The sequence below is a fragment of the Epinephelus moara genome, chromosome 19 (genome assembly GCF_006386435.1).
Source record: "Epinephelus moara isolate mb chromosome 19, YSFRI_EMoa_1.0, whole genome shotgun sequence".
Classification (NCBI taxonomy): domain Eukaryota; kingdom Metazoa; phylum Chordata; class Actinopteri; order Perciformes; family Serranidae; genus Epinephelus; species Epinephelus moara.
The window spans coordinates 14,950,584-14,967,058 of record NC_065524.1 but is presented as its reverse complement, the minus strand read 5'-3'; the positions used below and the strand labels follow the sequence as shown (position 1 = coordinate 14,967,058).

General features: G+C 38.0%; 2 protein-coding genes across 2 annotated transcripts in view; one reads left to right on the top strand and one right to left on the bottom strand.

Annotated features, from left to right (window-relative positions):
• Nucleotides 1-1,963: 1,963 nt before the first annotated feature.
• Nucleotides 1,964-6,920, bottom strand: LOC126406971 (spastin-like). Its single transcript, XM_050071591.1, has 16 exons — nucleotides 6,550-6,920; nucleotides 6,380-6,463; nucleotides 6,212-6,295; nucleotides 5,950-6,116; nucleotides 5,712-5,845; nucleotides 5,507-5,600; nucleotides 5,349-5,423; nucleotides 5,145-5,216; nucleotides 3,893-3,968; nucleotides 3,706-3,797; nucleotides 3,513-3,592; nucleotides 3,379-3,421; nucleotides 3,176-3,255; nucleotides 3,024-3,094; nucleotides 2,880-2,920; nucleotides 1,964-2,784 (listed from the first exon to the last, which is right to left on the bottom strand). The coding sequence occupies exons 1-16, from the start codon at nucleotides 6,665-6,667 to the stop codon at nucleotides 2,659-2,661; spliced, it is 1,437 nt and encodes a 478-aa protein (XP_049927548.1). The 5' UTR covers nucleotides 6,668-6,920; the 3' UTR covers nucleotides 1,964-2,658.
• A 2,771-nt stretch (nucleotides 6,921-9,691) lies between these two features.
• memo1 (mediator of cell motility 1) overlaps nucleotides 9,692-16,475 on the top strand; it is a 9,850-nt gene continuing 3,066 nt past the window's right edge. The window contains exons 1-6 of the mRNA XM_050071753.1: nucleotides 9,692-10,151; nucleotides 11,995-12,076; nucleotides 12,163-12,231; nucleotides 12,413-12,525; nucleotides 13,072-13,183; nucleotides 14,453-14,595. Of these exons, the coding sequence (XP_049927710.1) occupies nucleotides 10,091-10,151; nucleotides 11,995-12,076; nucleotides 12,163-12,231; nucleotides 12,413-12,525; nucleotides 13,072-13,183; nucleotides 14,453-14,595 (580 nt within the window). The 5' untranslated portion in view covers nucleotides 9,692-10,090. The remainder of the gene's footprint in view (nucleotides 10,152-11,994; nucleotides 12,077-12,162; nucleotides 12,232-12,412; nucleotides 12,526-13,071; nucleotides 13,184-14,452; nucleotides 14,596-16,475) is intronic.

The window sequence follows — 16,475 nt, the reverse complement described above, 5'->3', positions numbered from 1 at the left end:
TGTTTTTCTCATATTCCTCCATGGAAAATGGCAAACATGATGATTTGTTTATTGACCGGGGTCCATAAACATCCAGTTACAAACTCACACACAACTCATGCAGTACATTCCAAGTCTCATTTATGCAGTCATATGATCAATACTTCCCATACACATGTATATTCACTTAAAAACCTTAATATTGGTGTCAGGCTTTGAACAGAGAATAGATATGTTTTAAGAAAAACAAAGTCCTCCTCATAAATTCAAGGCAACACAATATGACTGCTTGATTTACAAATGCTCATTTCGTGGGTAAAGTGTTCGTTAAACAGTTTATTCTTTTATTTTAAGGGAGTAATGTATGCATTTATGTGACAGAAGAAATACATATATGCTCAGATTACACAGGGATTTTTTTATAGAAAGATGAACACCACTGATGGACCACTAATAGGAAAACACTGTATTTTTTCTTAAAATAATGTTTATTGTCTATGTAAGGTGAACTTATACGGTGTGTCCACAGGTATCAGACACTTAACTTTAATGCATTTTAAGACCTTTTCAAAATAATTTTAACTAAGTAAAAGACAGATTTTTGGACTAATCATCTTTTTTTCTTGTTCAAGCATTGCTGGTAAGCATAGGTCTTAGTGTATGTGTGGCCCCGTGCAGAGGTAGGCTTTACGTGGGAATATGGTTATTAGAGTTAGGTTGATCTAAATTTTGCCAACAGGTAACTTTAAGTATGAAGTAAGCGGACAGCACTGGGTTAAGGGGCAAGTTTACAAAATTGTAACATCAGAAATGTGGATATTTTCTTTTGTATTTGACAAAATGAAAATAAAAACCACAATTAAACTATTTAGCCATGGAAAAACTGACTGATGTCACCAAGGGGAAAAAAAACAGACCTGTTTGTTTTTAAAAAAGGGGACAATTTATTAAATATTTTAAAAGTCAGCTACCAAGATGTCTGCTGAGTATGTAAGAGAATGTTGTAACATATAAAGATAATGTTTCAGTGTAATAGCTACATAAATATTGCAGGTTTGTGCTTTTTGACTGTTTCTATGGAGACACCATGTTATATACATACATACATACATATATATATATATATATATTTATATAATTATATATTTCTTTATATATGCTTATGTTATTTATGCTAGTTAATGTAAGTGTTATTATCATTTTAATTTGATCTATTCTAATACATATTTTCATGTTGTATGTTGCAGATGTATGACCTTATAAATACTGTCACCTGTTGTAAACTGTCAGCCTATGTTGGAATATTTTTTCTTGTAAAAAGGAATGTGAGAAATAACCAAATAAAAAACATGTTTGTTCTGTTTTTATAAGGTTACTATATCATATGTTAGCTATGTTATATAGTTAGCATATACAGATACAGATATTGCACGAATGACAATCAATAATAATCTGTATATGTTAACTGCAAAATATCTACACCTGATACTTTTACAATAATGTAAAATTCTGCCACTCAGCCTGTCTGTTTCTTATATCTTGCTTTTATTTTTTACTGCTTACTAGCAATGGCTCAGGTGCAATATCAGTATTGTTAAACTGTGCAATATCTATACTTCCATTAGTCAATAATGTAAAATCAGCCAGTCAGTCTCTCTTTATTACATTCTGCTTCTTTTTTATGCTTCCTTATTATATTGCTGTGTTCTTACACTGTTTGCTTGTTATACTGCTTTTGTCTTTGTACAGTTGATTTATTTTATGTACTTATGTATTGCTTTGTATTTTATTCTTTTCCTACTGGTTCTTCCTGTTTTCACGATACCTTTGCTGCTGTAATGTTGCAAATTTCCCTGCTGTAGGACGAAAAAAGTAAATGTGATGTGTTTGTTCTTTGGTGGACAAAAAGCAGGCAAATACTCATCTGAATATGATACCACAGTTAGAACCTGATTTTAAAGAAAAGGTAAAAATAAAGCTGATAAAACTTTAATTAATGTATTTATTGATACATGAGGAAAAGTAGGAAGTCGTCACACTTCTGCTCAATTGAATACTTTTCTCTTTTCTTATTGGCCAACACAGCAATTCATTAGGTCTCCTACTTCCAAGCACAATAAAAGTATTTGTATCTACAGACTATCAGTGCAAACGAAAAAAAACAACAACTTATAATACAATTGCACCACATTTGGCGACTCTTCTCCCAATCATCGTCATTCTCGTAAGTACAGCGAGCACTTGGTGATCAGTACCATCAACCTGTCAATACACCGGGTAACTAGTGTGGATGTGTAAAATGATCTAAATCAAAAAGGTTATGTCAGGATTTACAGAAACTTGCTGCCCTCTTGAGGCAAGAGAAAAATCACTTGAAAATTTTCAGGACATTCTTGAGAATAAATAAGGAATTTTCAAGTAGCAAGACAGTGTTTCAGGGCTGTTATAAGAAAGAAAACGCATAGAAATCTTACTACCAAAGCCTTCCCATAAAACAGGGAACGTAAGACATTTCCAAATGTCATAATATTTTACATTATAGCTTTACCAGCCTGCCAAGGGTTGGTTTAAGTTAATTTGTGTTAATGACGTCTTGTACCCGTAGCATAAAACAGAGGAGTCAGCTGTTACTCGATTTCCAGTTTTGTTGTTGTTTTTTACAAGAGAAAACTGTAAAGTTCAAAAAGCTGTTGTGTCACCAAAATCTTTGTTCCACTTGGTATACATATTAAGAGTTGCTGGGCTGACACTGGGTTTAATGCGCTTCAGGGAATCCTCAAAGTCTTTCACCTTTATGTTACGCATCTGTGGATACAGACAGAAGAGCGTAACTATACAGACAAGCACTGTTACACAATGGAAATATATCTGCAGTAATGTGAGTAGTTTAACAACCTTACCTCACTAGCAGCCATACTTCGGACTTGGTCTGGTCCCAACTCTGTGCAAGAGCAGATTTTCACATGAATAAAGAAACTGATTTAGCTCATCATGGAGGCTGAAATAAACACGAACCATGCGATAATGTGAGGATGGCGTCTTACCTCTGATCGGCCCAAGCGCAGCATCTTTGGCTAATGACGTGAGATCACTTCCTGAATATCCCGAAGTCGCTCTATCAAGTAACATATACAGGAATTAATGCAAGCTAACACTTAAATAATGCTGTGAAGGCTGTGAAAATTATGAAACTCACTTTGCGAGATGGGTCAGCTCACTTTTGCTGAGTGGATTCCCGTGCTTTCCTAAAAGGTTCTTGAGCAACGTGAATCTTGTCTGAAGGGATGAGAGTTACAAAACTCTTAAAAATGAATTACTTTAACAACGTTGCACCACTTACATTTCAAAGTTAACAAAGATCATAGTTATGAACTGTGATAATGGTTCTGATGCTAATACCTCCGCATCCGGCAAAGCCACATAAACCCTTTTTGCAAAGCGCCTGTAAGTTTAAGACAAGAGCAAAACTGCAGTGAGCTCGTAACAAAAGAAGTAAATAATATTTGTGCAGCATGTGTGGCTGCATCACATACCTCAGTACTGCTTCATCGAGCTCCTGAGGCCTGTTGGTCGCTCCCATTACGAGCACCCTGTCATCTCCTCCTGACTGCACCTGAAACCAAGAAGCACCGTTGTGAAAATAACACCTGTGACTTTAGCACTCTGGAGTCGGTTTCTGATCAAATTTCAGAGGCCGCAGAGCGACAGCTCTGTTGCTGCTCTTACCCCGTCAAACTCAATGAGAAACTCGGTTTTTAATCGACGAGAGGCATCATGTTCTCCCTCCCTCCTTTCACAGAGCAAGCTGTCGACTTCATCTGAATATAAGATAAAAAAACAAAACAAAATAAAGGGTTTGTTTGTGAGCCACAATCTGGGGGGCACATTTAGTCTATAAATAGAATAAACAAACCGATGAAGATGACCGAGGGCTGCAATTCTCTGGCAACCGCAAACAGCGCTCGGACAAGCTTCTCGCCCTCTCCCACCTGTGATGGTGATGACAGAAAAGGTGATTTAGTGTAGTGTGGAGAGCTTCTCCCAAAAGACAGAGCACTAAAAGTGTTTTTGTGGCACAGGGGATATTTATAGCCTACTGCTCACCTGCTTATATGTGTTGTTTTATATGTATGCATCTAATTTACACGTTGACAGACACCTCCCTGTTCAATTTCAATCATTTCTATTTTGAATATGAAAGGCACGAGATCAACTGTGAGTATATGAACTGGTGTGGTTATTTTTTATAGCTCTCTATAGCTAATTTCCCCTTCATGACAATTGCACAGGGGATGAGTTTTCTTTTAAAACTCACCCGTTTACATTTTATCAAGGCTTTAATTTATGCATAATTGAGGACGGGTGCTTTGAGTGACTGCCAATAGTATCCTCGGCTTCTCAGTCAAATCCACCTTTAGCTCCTTCCCAGCTTCACTTTCTCGTACAAACATGGTCACTTCTGGCTCCAAAAAAACAAACAACGAAAAAAAAAGACGGCAACAGCCGCAATGCCAAACTTAAGGCTTCAAAACGGCAGTCCACAATACAAAGGGTGACATCACGGTAGCTTAGTCCATTATTTACACAGTCTATGCTTAAACACCTTCATATTTTATTTGTAGTGTTATTTTAATAGTTCATTTACGTGTATTTTTTGTTTGCTTGTATTATGTGTCGTTATATTGTTTAAGGAAACTGATGTTGTAACTTTAGGTTGCGTTGGGCACTAGTACACAACAACCGTTGCTAAAGGCTAGCGAATCTCCCCGGGATTTAAGCTGTTATTTTTAGAATTTCGATAATCTGGTTTGTAACTGCACATTAGTTTGGGGACTATGACTATTGAAAGATGTAGTCAATTCTGTTTTACCATTTGGATGCAAGCGGCAGGTGAGACCTGTTGCCAGAGATTTAACATCAAGGTATGGACGAAGGAGATGATAAGAGATATGATAGTATGTATAATATTTGTTAATGCTGAGATTTTTGGATTATTTTTTGATTTTTATTGATTTGGGCCTGACTGGTTGGCTGTTGACAACAGAAAGCCGCTGAAGGTCAGTGAGTGATCATTTTCTAATCTATTCTTTCAGAATAAATCTACTTATCTTTAACATATGTCTACCCTGAGTGTGTTGTGGTTTGTGGGTGCAACATTTTCTTACATATTTGGAGGTCAAACTGGCGGCACTGATGCTGAAGAATGTGGCTTTTGACTCCGCTGCGACTGCTTTGGCCTTGTAAGAGGAAACAAAGGCTGTAATTCAACTGATAACACTGAGGCATGACTATCAACTAAATGCAAATAATGAAGCACAGTTAAATCTGAACTAATGTGTTAGCTGTGTTGGAGAGAACACTTAACTTACCAGCATGGTTTTTCCATTGCCAGGAGGGCCAAATAAAAGCAAACCACGTGCTGGAGCTCTCAGGCCAGTAAAGAGCTAAATGGCAAAATTTGAAAAGTGTTAAATATAACTCTGAAAAAGCAGAAATAAAGTGAGACAAAGTAGTTGTAATCGATTACCTCTGGTCTTAAGGCAGGGAGGATGACAATCTCTTGGAGTGCTTGCTTGGCCAGGTCCTGTCCCGCAATGTCTTCGAAGGATACAGTCGCTCCACTGCAATGAACACAGAAAGCTACGTTAACTGTAGTGAAGGTTTTCTTTTTGAATTTGCATCCCACTGACAGCAAACCTTACAAGTGATGTTAAAGCATTTCTTCTACATACTTGTCAACAATTTCATTCAGAATCAAGTTGGCCAGTTTGCTGTCCACATTCTTGAAGTTTCTCATATCCCTCTTCGGGGGCTGTCTCACAGTTGTAGGTTTTCCATTTTGAGCTTTTCCCCCCCGTGGGATCACCTGAACAGGAAGAAAAATATCCAGAAAGCAGTGCATGCCTCATTAAGCTCAGACATTTTGGAGAAACATATGACTGGACGACTAAATATTAATTTAAAAATCACCTTTGGATCAGTGGATCTGGATGGGGGTCTGACAGCAGAGGAGGGCCTGATGTTAGTGGACACACCTCGCACTGCAGGCTGGCTTTTAGGCACAGGCTTTGGTTGTGGAAGAACATGGTTTGGGGTCTTCTGTGGATCACTCCTCCTTTTAGCTGCCATTGTTGCTTCTGTGAAACAAAAACAGCGTTTATCTCCAGCACAGGTAACAATATCAATTTGTAAGTCTATACTTTAGAGTGTCAGACAACCTTATGAAACTTGCCTAATAAAGCAAGCCTATCTTTAGCCATGGTGAGATTGGTGACCATTTTATCTTGGAGTCTCTTTGCTCTGTCATAGTGCTCTCCTGGTAACAAAACATTGAGGTTATAAAGCGAAAGCATGTCACCACTGCACACTGTGTACATCCGCATGTTTGTTTGCTTTTTACCTTGTCCCGTGATCTCTACTGCAATACCCTTTTCAAGCTCAGATATCCCCTTTTTGTACCACTGCACAGCCTCCTCTTTCTCTGCTGTTATCACAGGGAGAGGGTGTTTATTACAAGCTGCCACAACACAACAGCTACTTATAACCGCTCATAAACACAAATAAACAAACCTGAATCATCTTCGTCGATCCTTAATGCCTTCGATACATACTCAAACGCCTGTTTATGGTAGTTTTTGATAACTTCACCGCTGTCTTTGCCTTTACTTGCCATTGTTTTGGCCGACATTACTCTCACGTTGCTGTCTCCTTGTTGTCAGTTGTAGCGCGGAGTTAGCCACTTTTTAAAGAGGGCGCTGTCAAATATTGCTTTTAAATAACATCTGTATCCGGGTCTATCCGACGTCTTTGGTTTATACAACAATATTTTGCCATATATGTGACAATAACTCTAGCGTCTCATCGCTGCAAAACACATTTCCACCTATAGCTTCCGCTTTCCCGTGTGTACGCTTGATAGCAGTCCCTGCCCTCCCGTTCGGTTCCGGTGCCGAGCACAAAGTGTTTAACTTCCGCCTGAGTTTCAAAATAAAAGCGTTTTTTTTGTGTTTTATCAGAGATATTGGATGAAGCTTCATCCAATATCTCTGGTTTTATTTATTGTATACTGTTTGTAGTAGCCTTTCTGTTTTTAATGATGCACAGCACTTTGATTGAAAGCGCTTTATAAATACATTTATTATTATTAGTATTATTATACTGCGCAAACAATCAAAATCATCTTATTTTTTTAGTCGTGTTTTAATAAATCAATGTATAAACGTGGTTCTGCAATAACAGTGTAAAGGGGAACTTCACCTGCAAAATTCACACATGTTATTTCTATGGTCTAAAACAGTCCAAAATTTTTTAGTAAATATGAAAAACTCTCAAAGCCAAAAACTAGAGTGCTAAAACTCAAATGTGTGATGTCATAGGGTATAAAGTGTGGAGATGCTCCACAGACAATGAATGGTGAAAGGTGTTCTAAATGACACTGAGAGCACCCAGGGGAATGTCCTGAGTATTTTGTGCATTTTCCATTTCAGAGCTGAGAACACTACAGTATAATAAAGTTCATTTGGGTATGAAAAGAAAACAAACATTCTGTGCTTTAACAAAATCAGCCTCCCATTCATTGTCTATGGAGCAGCTCCACACTTTATAGCCTACCATAAGTTTGAAACTTTTTTCTCTGAGGGAGAGCAGCTCATGTTCACAAATATTGATTGAACTTTCCTTGGACATGGAAATAAAATACTGGAATTCTTAATTTAGATTTAAGAAGTGCACACAGTACAGTTCCTTTTTCAATGCTGCTCCACAACCATATGCTTGAAACATTTCTTGAGACCCCATGTGATTTTTGTGGGTAATACAGTACAACAATGGATATGACTTAATTCAAATACAATATAATATAGCTGTACTTGATTTGTGTATGATATATTTGATCCTGGCCAAAAAATATGATCCATACCTCTGTCCTGAGATTACATTGATCATTTAAGACCAGCAGTATGACCTCTCGAAGGACATTTTACAAAAAGACAAGGGCCTACGTGTCATTGTGAGTACATGTTTCAAGTACCGACATGCACTTTGTTGGGCACTGAAAAGAACTGTACAGTGTGCACTCAATATAAAATGCTATTATTGTGCAACATGGTTCAATTTCAGGACCCCTAGAGCCCCAAGAAGATATATATATATATATATATATATATATATATATACATATATATATATATGTATATACATATATATACATATATATGATGATAGTGGATACTCTCCGATCATGAGAGTCACAGATTTCAGGAGCATATCCACTCCCAGTCAACTGCTACAATCTGGAGTTCATGTCATCCCAGGTACTGTAGATAGATACAAACTAGGTCTAAATATATGTTAGTGAGGTGTTAAAGCAGTCCCAGTGAATGTTTTGACATGGTATACTGAATGACATAAACTGTATACTCTTTTGAATGCAAAATTCCTACCTTGAAGTCCTGCTATCAGGTTGTACTTTCCTTCTGTGCATTATATGTTGAAACTGTTTATCTTCCATTTTTGTTTGAAACGCTTAAAGGCAGAGGGTTATTTTATCTCATGTGGTTTTTTGATTCAGATTCACAAAAGACTTGAGCAATTCAGTTTCTAGTTGACTGTGAGGGGTATGTCATGTGAGTCATTAAAGTGAGGCCATATTAACTTGGAGCCTTGTTGTTAAGGCGTTTAGTCTATGGGGTTTTGCCTATCAGTGGGAAGTGTTAGAATGTTTATTTACTATGTTGTCTGACTCACACATGTCCACAGTAAATTGGTGTGGAATAAGCAAATCACTGATGACATATTTTCACCCTTTGAGAATATAGAGATTTGTTTCTTTACAAAACTATGTGATACATTGTACAAGGGGCCTTTGTCTTGACGTGTTATCTTTATCCTCTCATGTGTTGCATTCCCCATCAGTCATGCCTAATTTTGTTTTTTATGCAAAGTGATCCATTTACAAATAAAACATCAAGACACTAGATAGACAGTAAGTGTGTTCTTAGATGAGAAAGCATAAGCCCTGAGGAGACACTTTGCAGTTATCCTTTTTAACAGCCTTAAAGCTCTGAGACGACTCTCCACAACATTTTTAAATTACAGATAATCAGGGTTCTTTCATTTTATTACATGAATAATATACTTGGGTGGTGTCTGATTATTCAATACAAAATAATTTTCTTAACATTGTAAGACAATACCAGTGGTGGAATGTAATTTAGTACATTTACTCAAGCACTGTGAGTAAGCACAAATTTGAGGTACTTGTACTTTACTTTTTTATTGCACTAAGAGCTTTTACTTTTAATACTTTAACTACATTTTCCTGGTTATACTTACTAGTGCTTGAGTAACAATTTTAATACAGGACTTAACTTGTACCAGAGTATTTTTACAGTGTAGTATTAGCACTTTTACTTAAGTTAAGGTTTGGAATACCTCTTCCCCCACTGGATAATACACTAAACACTACTTTTCTCTTATGAGAAGAGCAATGCATATTGACTGATGTGCTGTTGACAGTCCTGCTTCCTCCTGTCACACTGTACCCGCTCACCTGACGGGCAGCGCAATTCCATAATCAAACAATCTTTTTAGTAACGGCTACGCCTCTTGGGTTTTTCCACGAATCACTTTCTGCTGGTGAATGAAGTAACCAATCAAAATGCTTTTACGTCACTGCAATAACGGGTTTAGACACGCCCCTTACCTGGCTCGACAGACAAACAAGTAATCCTCTGATTCCGATTGTGACAGCTGTAGTTTCTGTCATTGCTCCTCTGGCTGTACTCTATTGGCACATTTCGAAGATTTTATATTTCGTGCCTTTCTAAATTTACATGATAACAACACCAGACTGCCCAACAAACTGACGTTAGCTGCTCTCTCCGGCTAACTTATTAACCGGTAACAACACAACGGCCAGCTGACCGAACACTGAGCTTGTTAGCTAGCTAGCCCAGCTGTCTCTCCAGTCGAACTGCCCTTTGTCTTTACAAGCAAGTCAGCTCGCTGGCATCTTTTCTCCTTTTGGTTAGCTGACACCGGCTTTTGCATTTTTACTTTTTCTCGCCTGACAAAAGTCAAGCAAACCAAGATAGGCGGCTTGGGAACCAAGATGTCGAACCGAGTGGTGTGCAGAGAAGCAAGTCACGCCGGGAGCTGGTACTCTGCTTCGGGTAACTGTCAACACAGCACCGTTAGCAAGCTGTATGCTAGCTGGGTGTTGTTGATTATTTTCTCATGTTTTATTGGTTTTATTGACGATTCATTTCGCGTAACCTTCATTATCTTATGCTCGAATACTGTTGAATTCATGGCTTGCCACAGCAGACGGCGATGGCTAACGTTAAGGTTATAACGGTAATCCATCTGATGAAAAGTCGACTAGCTTTCATTAGCTGGCACTGACTGCCTCATCTCGGTTATCCCATTTGGTGCATGGTTGGTTTGAGCTTATTCAGCACTTCCTCCTCGGGTGGTCGATGGAAATCTTCCAAAACAAACGGACATCTGCTGCTCAGCATTTTTGACAAGCAATCAAAGCTACCAATTTAACAATAGCTAACTTGGCTAACATTGCAGAACTTCCTGGCCTACCTGCTATCTGGCTACAATAGGACATTTCCCGACACAGCCTGCCAGCAGCAATTTTTAACTTAAGCTTCCAGTATAGTATATATAGGGTGTCTGACACTGACTCCTGTAAGTTAGGTATAGAAACACTCGCTGCCATGAAACAAAGGACTGGGAAGGGCAGGGCAGAAAATTGAAGGTTCATGTTGCACCCCTTCCTCCATTTCACCAGCTAGCTGCTAGTTTCTAGTTATTAAACCCCTGAAGCCTGCCTGTTTATCCAGTCTAAGCTTGTCTTACTGCATTGTTTGTAACACCCGTTTTCGACACAACAGACACCAACGATATTTGCACTGCATATCAATAGTAATATGTCCATAAGCTACATGTGAAGGCTGAGCTAACGTTAATCTATCTTGATCCCCGGTGTCCTTGTTCGTTTTTACACAACTAATTACACCGGTTGTTTGTTTTTCCTGCAGACTTAATTATCTGAGTTATTCAGCTGTGTTTGATTGATGCTGACATTAGCAGCTTTGGACACTAGTAAAGATAAACACAGGTAGTCTGTCCTGTGACATAGGCAGTGTGTTCCAGTCACTTATAGGGAGCCAGTTCAAAATTGATGTAATTTTTCATTGTGTAATCTGGATCAGAGCACAGTATGGTAGACTCTATATTGACAGTCAATGATTGAGTGTTTTACCCTGAAAGATCTGGTTTATTGTTCTGGTTTATCAGCATTTCTCACCCAGAAAAACACAACACTTAATGACACGTTTAAATGAACCACTATTGTCACACTTGGATTTCACCCCTCAGGGATTATTACAGTGACATATTGATTTAAAAAAAATACCTTGGTGTTATTGATCTATGCTTGTAGCTTTGCTGTCTATCAAATCTAGGGCTGCATCGATTAGTCGACTAATTGATGATCGACTATTAACATAATCGGTGACTATTTTAGTAGTCGAGTAATCGGTTCGAGTCATTTTCATACAAAAGTACTATAAAAGTACCCCAAAATACTCTTATTGCAGCGTCTTATGTTCAGATATTGGCAGCTTTACACACTCTCCCATGACGGTGAACTAAAACCCTTTGGCGTGAGTACGAAACAAGACATTAGATGACGTAATTTTGGGGTTTGGGAGAGACAGACCGACATTTTTCAACATCTTAACACATTTTTTGATAAAATGATTTGTCGACTAATCGAAGAAATAATCAACAGATTAGTCATCAATGAAAATAATCGTTAGCTGAAGCCCTAATCAAATCCTTTTTATATTGATAATAAAATGTATGGTTTTTTTCAGCTCTGTATGTGCTCTTAGTCCTGTGAGGAAGCATAGCAAAAGTAGTACATACTGTATTGGTGGCTCCTCTTTATCGTACTGATCTGAAATCAAATTATTTTTCCCCTTTCCCCTACCTTTTCAGGATCCCAGCTGAACGCACAACTAGAAGGCTGGCTGTCCAAAGCAGAGTCCACGATCAGACCTGCTAGAGCCATCATAGCGCCGTAAGCACACGCCGACTACAATCCGAACATGTCAGATGGTGTCTGTGGTGTCGTCTCACTCTAAATTGACATGTTTTTGTTTGCAGGCATGCTGGGTATACCTACTGTGGTGCTTGTGCAGCACATGCCTACAAGCAGGTTGATCCCTCTGTTACGTAAGTCATTCAGTTTTCTATCTCCATTTCCTTACACAAGAAAATGCTTTGAATGACTGTTTCTTATTGTAAATTTACCCCCTACAGAGTGAACAGATATGAGTTTAGATAGTAGAATATAGAGCTGGTGGTGTGTCTTTTGTGAATAGAGCAAGAGTGATAAAATTGTGTTGCCCTTCAGTCGTAGGGTGTTCATCCTGGGACCTTCACACCATGTGCCCCTCTCCCGCTGTGCCCTGTCACCTGCAGAGATCTATAGAACACCTCTCTATGACCTGAGAATCGACCAGAAGGGTATTCACAATTTTCACTCATGATAATGTGATTTCTGCTTTTTGTGTGTGCCGCTCAGTCTCAGATGTTGACACATGCTAAGGGGTTAATCAGGTATCTTAGGGATCATGTAAGGGAGTAGCATAAACACAGTTTGGATCACAGTATTGTTAAGTGTAGAGTGGTGTGCACGATTTATGCTGAAATCCAAATGAAACAAACACACTTTTTTTAGTCATTCTGGATCATTACACTAAAAAAATGTGAAAAACAAAATAACCATTAAGTTAGCCTTTCTTCATTGTGATTGTTTTAGTCTAGCCTGACTAGAGCTCCCACATGCAGACCTCAAGCAGTCTCGGGAGGTGATACGCTTTTAATCATCCTCCAGGGACCAGACAGTTCCCCCATTATTAAGATAAAGGCTTTTTCAATTATGAGGTTTTGCTCAGCTAAAAGCTTAAAAGGATACCCAATTTAAATGCGTGTGTAGCTCCAAAAACGACTTAATCAGTTGACATGTTCATGATAACATGAATTAAAGTGAAACTCACCTCTGTTTTACAGTTTATGCCGACCTCTGGAAAACTGGGTTGTTTGAGCGGATGAGTCTGCAGACAGATGAAGATGAGCACAGTATTGAAATGCACTTGCCTTACACTGCTAAAGCCATGGAGAGGTAATGCACACAGGAGTGGCACTGACCTAAAGAATAAACACTATACAGTGCACATCAAAGGGAAGGGTGTCATGGAGTGTAGCTTTTTTATCTTTACATTTAACTTAATTAATCTCCTTCCTCATGAAACATTTGCAAAGCTGATTTAAAAAATTTCAGATTCTGCAATGTGTACATTTATGTTTACTTACTGGCAGTCTTCTTCTTCCCTGTCTTCTTGGCGCATTGCAGCATATTTTAGCGTGTTACAGTCACCTGTAGATTACTGAGTGTGAGACCATTTGGCAGGAATGTGTATCGCGCTATTTTGGTTTTGTTCATTCTTTTTGTTGCCTTTCTATACATGCTGTAAACCAGAATAACATTGGGTCAGGAACACATGGAAAGTGTGATATGCATAATTGATACAGCCTTCTGTTAGGTTGGCAGGATTCAAAGGCATTTTATTGGTTCAGAAAAGCAGGGATCAGGTAGTATGAAGTGAAGCAAGCACATTACCTCAACACATATTTAACATTTAAGTTTAATTAAAACCTGCGTGTTGACTGATAAGAAGCATTAGTGACGTAGAAGGTGCATATTGGGTGTAAAGGTGGAACCCACTAGTGTCAAATTAAAGCAGAAGGCTTCAGTGTTCCATCATGGATGCTCTATGGAAAATAAAACTATTAAAAGAAAATTTCACCCACAAAATTATCATTTGTATACCAACTACTCATCCTCTGTCATATTAAATTTGTAATGAAAACAGTTTTTTTTCTTGCATGTCTCTACGGTGAACAAAGAATCCAAAAATGGAGAAAACTGACATGAAGTAAAAGGGCAGCTGCTTAAACAACAGCAAAACTATATTAGAATGTTTGTGTAGAAACACTCACAAAACTGCAGCAGTAGTGTTTTTTTAATAGCAAGGTTTTAGCAAAAATGCATGTGTTTGAGCACATGACTGGGTAAATGAGACTTGTATTAGTTTGTAAATGGATGTTTTGTCACAGTTTTGCTGTTGTTAAACACAGTCCCCCTTTACTTCAATTCATCAAGAATATTCTTTGGATTCTTCATTCACAGTAAAAGTGTGCGAGAAAAATGAAGTTCCTTTCCGAATTTAAAGAAACTTGGAATGAGTAATTGATAAACAGATGATCTTTTTGTGGGTGAACTCTTCCTTAAATGCAGATTTGATTTTAACCCGTGCCCACTGGATAGAACTTTGATAGTGAGGTGCAGTTGTTGTACTCAAGTTGTTAACTCAATCATCTGATGTTGCAGCCACAAAGACGAGTTTAGCATCGTCCCTGTGCTTGTGGGTGCCCTGAGTGAGTCCAAGGAACAGGAATACGGGAAGCTGCTCAGCAAGTACCTGGCAGACCCTTCCAACCTCTTTATTATCTCATCCGACTTCTGCCACTGGGGTAGGTACTGACAAATAAAAGCCCCGAAAATGACACTCAATCTCTGGAAGTCTGCTGCTATTGAAAATATATTTTGTTATCTGGGGATAATTCTGCCTAAACATCACAATTGTGATGTGACTGTACAAACCACATAAAAAATAAACATAAACAGATCTGGCTTACCCGGTCTTGCAAAACCTATTAATCCCTGTGACATTCAGTGGTTCACTCTCTTATCTTGTTACTGACATGTAAACATTGTCCATTTCTCCCATTTCTTTCGACATCGCTGCTCTTGAGCTCCGTTCCTATAACAGTTCCATATCATATATTTCATTCACAGTTTTCAGCCATTCTTCTTGTGTTGGTGGTTCCGCCTTGAACCATCTCTTCATGACAGCCTTTTCACAAGCTGCCAACAAGACTTTCAGTAGATACTATCTTTTCTTAGCTCAATTTCACTTGTCATGTTGCCAAAGTACAGTATTATGCACAATCTAGGTATATCATAGCCCACAATTTTGATAATCAAATGAACATTTACTCCATACTGTACAATTTCAGGACAGAGCCAAAATACATGGGCATGATCCAAATTTATTGCCTCACATCTTTTCCAACATGGTTGTGCTGTAGACAAGTATTTGCTTTCAGTTTGGGTTGTAATAAAGACTTTAATTATGTTCCTCCAACAGTGCTTCCTCCAAGTACGAGAGGATGTTGAAGATGGTGTTCTCCAAATATGCAACCATTCATCTTCTGTAATATTCACACCTAATTCTTTTTCCCATATCAGCTTTACACACAGTGTTTCCTCTTCTTTCTAATAGATGTTGATATAGTGAAGTTATTATTCTATATTTATTTTAAATGTAAACTCCAATTATGGTTCTAATTATTCAATTTTCATCCTGATTTATATTATGCTTTATTTCTCTGACATAAAAGACCCTCAATTGGAAATATCCGATGTGTTCCTCATTGTTTAATGTATAGTTTTGTTTTAGCTCCTGGAAACTCACAACATTCCCATCTTTTGGAATCCATTGTTTGAACCTTTGATCAAGAGTGCCCGGTATAAAATGTTTATCATATTCTATTCATTTAAGTAGTTTGAGCTCTTTCGCTAATCTATATTTTTGTACTAGGTTAAACCCCGATTCTAACGTAGATCTAGTGACAGCATCTACCAGTTGAAGTAAATCCTTTGCTACATCTGTCTCCAGTGAGGCTTTGAATTTCCCTTCCTTGTGCATATCGCTCTAGATTTTTGCATTTTGCCTCATAGTCCTTACCACACCAATAAATTACTTGTCTAAATTGCGCTGCATAGAAATTATCCTCAAGGTTTGGCAGTGCCGTACCCCCTCTATATTTCCCAATCTGTACTTTGTCAGATTTGACTCTTGGCCTTCATTTCCATTTCCATTCCATGTAAACCTTGAAATAACTTTTTCCCAGACTTGAAATTTTCCTTCAGGGATATAGATTGGTAGTGACTGAAATAGTACAAGAGTCTTTGAAGTGTGTTTATTTTTTAACTGAAATCCAGTGAAAAAACAACCCACCTCTCAGTATCCTTCCCAATGTCCTCATCCACTGTGATATAGTTGGCTTTATATAGCTCAGTCACTTCCTCGTACTAAAGTGACCGCTAAATGTGTAAAGTTGTATAATTTTGGTTGGGTAATAATTAAATTTGTTAAATTTGGGTTTTAGCTAAGTTCAATTAGAAGCCAAACATCTCAAATTGATTGGTTAATATAGGAAGGCATGTATCGGTGTCCTCTAAATAACAGATCACATCGTCAGCATAAAGCCCAATTACAGTCAGGTCCATAAATATTTGGACAATGATACAGTTGTCGTCATTTTGGCTCTGTACACCACCACAATGG